The sequence below is a fragment of the Haliotis rufescens genome, unplaced genomic scaffold (assembly GCF_023055435.1).
Source record: "Haliotis rufescens isolate VD_foot unplaced genomic scaffold, xgHalRufe1.0.p SCAF_56, whole genome shotgun sequence".
NCBI classification, from domain to species: Eukaryota; Metazoa; Mollusca; class Gastropoda; order Lepetellida; family Haliotidae; genus Haliotis; species Haliotis rufescens.
Genome location: NW_025964290.1, coordinates 468,457 through 474,088, shown reverse-complemented (window position 1 = coordinate 474,088; position 5,632 = coordinate 468,457). Strand labels below are relative to the sequence as shown.

Below are 5,632 nucleotides of genomic sequence, written 5' to 3'. Positions count from 1 at the left end.
TGAAACATGCAGGAAACGAAACTAGAGCGAGTGTGAAATGAAATATATGAAATCTTTTTCAGATTCCTTGTTTGAAAATACTGAATGCCCAATGCTTGAAATCGGTGGTCAATATAATTGTTTTCCTATTTACTCACGACTGAAGGAGGTTATACGTCTGTAGTTTCGTAGCAATAATGTCACTTGATAGTTGATCACGCAGCAGATGAAGTGGTGGTCCTCTCACCACAAGATCAATCATGATAATACTCCACCACGCCAAAAGTACAAACTTTTTACTTCATTCCAATTTTTTGTTTACCCAACAATCAGCAATATTCCAACTGTATGATGACAGCCTCTACCAGACAAACCAGTGATTGATGTGAGGAACACCCCACCCCCCAATATTCGCCAATTACAAGTATAGACTACTGTGGATCTATGTCAACCCGGAATCCCCACATATGGACTGTTGATGTCACACATACCAATTAATTATAATAGGTGTGTATGCACACGTACTAGGGCTGGGACGGGTAACTCGGGTACTCGGGTCAGGTGGGTCCTGAGTAGGACCCGGGTACCCACAGGACTACCCGGATCCGTGGTTAGTCACGTGATATATTGTTTAATGACAAAAACTTATTGTAGCTCAGTGGTTACACTACAAGAAGCTAGCATTTCTCTCTGACGATGTACACATTCCTTTTGACTTGTATATGTTTGAGTAAAGATAAAGCTTCAGTAAACTTCAGTGAACGCATGATCTGATTGTTTGATACATGTATGTGAATAGTTTTAGGCAGGGCTGCGGTAAAACAATTATCAATCAGACATTTTGTTCCCTACTCTTGAGACTTGCAGTGGGTAGCCGGGTAGGGTCGGGTAATAGGGGGTCGGGTACCCGGGCAGTAAATTTGGACTCGTCCCAGCCCTAACACGTACACACGCACGTACGCACGCACGCACGCACCCCGCACACATACCAATTCAACTGTATTTCATGCTATCCATATAAGTCGCTGTACCTAACGAGAAGGTGTCGGATCATCGCTTTTGAACAGGGGAGCTGTGATTTAACAATGAAAATATCCGTTTTTGTAACTGCGATCATACGATCTCGAATATTTATCAAATAATGGGTAGGTTTCTCGGCAGGATAAAGCAAACAGATAAAAACGATATCCGTGGGGGTCATATGCGGATAGAGATGCAAATATCAAAGGTCAAGTAGGGACTACTTTCACTGTTTATAAAAAAAAACATAGCGTCGCCCTTGTCATTCGGCGATCGAGTCAGAATTAACCATCGGGAATCTGGATATACTACAGGGATAATTGCTATCATTATCAAAAGAACAGTCTAATATACTGAAAGTCAGTGTCTAACTGTGACGTAGCTAAGGCATTTTATAAGTTTTGTCAACTTTGGAGATATAACTTTCGAAACAATTTTGCGAGGGCACGAGGCCTAGCCAAGCGGGATCAGTAGATCTAGCCATATCTGTGCTTGTAGACCTCTGCGGCTTGAAACCTTCTCTACAAATTAAAATAGTTGGATCTGGCCGAAATATGTTTGAAATGTTACCTTGTTTGGTTTGGTCGCTGTGTGTACATCTGACTACACTTCTTAACGTTATGACAGGACAGACCGACTGTCAACAACGTCTGACCGTGGCCGTGACGTCTCAAAGACTAGGGTTAGAGTAGCTTCCCTTTGACAAAGGGCAGTTACTCTAGCAGACAGACCGATGGATTGCCGCGAAAGGCAATTAAAAACAATTGTTATTTTGCGTATATGTTGCTTCGCCTCTGTATAAGAAACAGATTTCAGTTGGAACTATATTGGCTACTGTCACTGTCCGACTGACACACCACTTACCCTGTGACGTAATAAATATTAATGCGCGCATTCCAGGAAAAGAATTAAAGAATGAGATTATGTGATAAAGAGGTTATCACGCTTGTGTGTTTGGGGATGGTAAATATCCTGTATTAGGAATAAACTCTTTTTATTTAGCTCGCCAAGGCTCGCTAAATACAATGTTTATTTCTTATGCAGACACACTCGCGTGATAACCTCTATGTACGAGTACATGTTATTGACGTCATGACTCATGACGTCATGGATTCGTGGACGAGAGAGAATATGTACGAGTATCGCACAGAACACCGTGTGATAAAGATATACCGAGGTAGGATTTGGGTATAATGTAACCGATGTAAAGACAAATTCATACTGGGACCGAAAGATGTGAGTTGGTTGTGACATTTGGTGAGATGGCATATCGCGTCTGGTGTATTTATTTATATTTCATTGTCTTAATCAGAGTCCTGTGATTCGACACCACAGCCAGAGTTTATAGATCGCTCCCTCCCCCCCCCCCCCCCCCCCCCCCCCACACACACACACCCACTCCCTCCCGCCCTCACTCACTCGCTCAGCCCATGGTCGGTGTTGAAAGACGCTAGCAAATTGCACTTTGTGTCAAACGGATTTATTTCGTGAAATTATTTGCATGGCATGTTTGAAGCACAAGGTCACAGAGACGACGACGGACGATATGACGTCATCTATGTACGCGGTAAACAAGTGCTTGTGTCCCCTGACACCACGAAGCCAATGAAGTTGAAAGGTCAACGACCCCAGCAGTGGTGTACTCACTAATATCAGGTATGTTTATAACACCGTCGCCATGTGTACATCGTTGTCATTTGGAAAATGCGGACCATTACACAGTACTGTATAGGGTTGTTTAACTCCATACACAGTAAGTATGGTGTTCTAAACTTGTGTTTGACGTTTGTTTGTGCATTCTAATGAAACCTTGTTATTACCCCCCCCCCCCCCCCAAATCTTCTGTCTGTTTATCTCCCGTCTGTTTATCTTCTGTCTGTTTATCTTCTGTCCGTTTATCTTCTGTCTGTTTATCTCCTGTCTGTTTATCTCCTGTCTGTTTATCTTCTGTCTGTTTATCTCCTGTCTCTGTTTATCTCCCGTCTGTTTATCTCCTGTCCGTTTATCTTCTGTCTGTTTATCTTCTGTCTGCTTATCTCCCGTCTGTTTATTTCCTGTCCGTTTATCTTCTGTGTGTTTATCACCTGTCTGTTTATCTTCCGTCTATTTATCTTCTGTGTGTTTATCTCCTGTCTGTTTATCTCCTGTCTGCTTATCTTCTGTCTGCTTATCTCCCGTCTGTTTATCTTTTGTCTGTTTATCTCCTGTCTGCTTATCTCCCGTCTGTTTATCTTCTGTCTATTTATCTTCTGTGTTTATCTCCTGTCTGTTTATCTTCTGTCTGTTTATCTCCTGTTTATCTCCTGTCTGTTTATCTCCTGTCTGTTTATCTTCTCTGTTTATCTTCTGTCTGTTTATCTCCTGTCTGTTTATCTCCCGTCTGTTTATCTTTTGTCTGTTTATCTCCTGTCTGCTTATCTCCTGTCTGTTTATCTGATGTCTGTTTATGCCCCGTCTGTTTATCTCCTGTCTGTTTATCTCCTCTCTGTGCATCTCCCGTCTGTTTACCTGATATATGTTTATCTCCTGTCTGTTAATACCATGTCGGCTATCAACGGAGACACTAAATAGTACATAAAGACCGACACCTGTAACGTTAATCCTGTGATCTGATAATGTGACGTTTTGAGTCTTCAGCCGAAGATATTGTGACGCTGTGAGTGTTCAGCTGACGATGTTGTGACGCCGCGAGTGTTCAACCGGCGACGTTACTGTTGATCCAGTCGCTGAAGGAGGATAGTTTGGTGCACACCGTAGGCATTGTGACGGGGCAATGCAGTGTCGACCATGACAGGACCCCGACAACCACGTATTTTTCGTCATGGCGACACACCAGACTTCCGCCACTGTCCCCCTGAAACAACAGAGTGAGTGGAGTGAGTGGATAGATGGGTGAGTGATATAGTGAGTAACTTGTTTGATAGGCATTACTTAGAAGTTGGCGGATGACAAGATAGACACAATTTTATGGATAACAACTTCTTTAATACTGTAAAAAGCGACGTTTCGGTATAGATCCTTATACCGTTGTCAAGCAAGACTGAATGAGGGACATAGTGTGAGTGACATATAGTGAGTGAGTACGAAAGTTATATCACGGCATGTCAGCTGTGTGTTGACATCCAAAAGTGATGCAGGTGAAACACACGATCGATTGTAGGTATGGATATGAATGATATTCAAGCTTCGAATCTACGACTGCGAGAGACTGTCCAAGAACCCTGGACTGCAGTAATGTACATCGCCCGACGTACTAGCCTAATAGTAGCAACGAACTAGCCTAATAGTAACAACGTACTATCCTAATAGTAACAACGTACTATCCTAATAGTAACAACGTACCAACCTAATAGTAGCAACGTACTATCCTAATAGTAGCAACGTACTAGCCTAATAGTAGCAACGTACTAGCCTGATATTAGCAACGTACTAGCCTAATAGTCTGGGACATTTGCCACTTCAGCAAAACCCATGAACAGACTCAGTGTGTAGCTCTATCTATAAATCTACCTAAGAATTCAGGCGAGGACATACGCCAGTACGGAACATGCCGTGTATTACCCGTTACGCATCTTACAAAATAAAAAAAAGTAATAATTTATGATTCCGTCAACTTGCACAACAACAGTGAGCCGACTTGTGAAGTACACACGAGGGGTTGACAGCGGACGGTAGACTCCCTACTGGGAGGACGCTTGTGTGGTACACACGAGGGGTTGACAGCGGACGGTAGACTCCCTACTGGGAGGACGCTTGTGTGGTACACACGAGGGGTTGACAGCGGACGGAAGACTCCCTACTGGGAGGACGCTTGTGTGGTACACACATATCAACACGAGTTTCCACTTTTATCAACGAGTGTTGATATATTTCATATCAGAAGACACGAGGGTAAGATTTTATTTATCATTCAACACATCTTCCAACTTTTTCAGTTTGTAGACCATGGGCGGTATTCATAAACATTCTTAGAATTTTCTTAAGAATACTCTTAACTCGCTAAGAAAATTCTTAGATTTAAGAGTAACTTTTGGTATTTCTAAGAATTTTCTCAGACTTAAGACCTCTTTAGCACTCTAAGAATGTTTATGAATACCGCCCCATGTTGACAGTGTCTTAAGTAAAAAGTACTGCTAACAGCTTCATTCGCGGAACCATTAGTGATGCCTTTGATTGTGACGTCACAATGGTCTGCAAAGCATTGTGATGCAGCGATATCTGAAAAGTAGACATCGCTTGATCTCACCAAAGCGATATCTCCTGTGGAAGCCAGTTTTGGATGATAAATAGAGGTTATCACGGCAGTGTGTTTGGGGATGGTAAACTTCCTGTATTAGAAATAAACATTGTATTTAGTAAGCCTTGGCGAGCTTAATACATGGTGTTTATTCCAAATACATGACATTTACCATCCCCAAACACACAAGCGTGATAACCTCTTTATCATATAATGTCATTATTCAATTCTGTTCGAAAATCTCTTTCCATCTCTCACAAATTTTATCTAAACATTGCAATTTTTCCTGGAATGTCCGCATTAATATATATTACGTCAGTGGGTAAGTGATGTGTCAATCGGACAGTAGCCAATATAGTTCCAAGAGAAACCTGTGTCTTATACAGTGGCGTAACT

The 5,632-nt window shown here is 42.1% G+C and overlaps 1 protein-coding gene across 1 annotated transcript in view; it reads right to left on the bottom strand.

The window, feature by feature from the left end:
• Positions 1-2,873: 2,873 nt before the first annotated feature.
• Positions 2,874-5,632, bottom strand: part of LOC124115964 (chymotrypsin-like elastase family member 1) — a 33,669-nt gene continuing 30,910 nt past the window's right edge. The window contains exon 6 of the mRNA XM_048385250.1: positions 2,874-3,853. Coding sequence (XP_048241207.1) covers positions 3,695-3,853 — 159 coding nt within the window. The 3' untranslated portion in view covers positions 2,874-3,694. The remainder of the gene's footprint in view (positions 3,854-5,632) is intronic.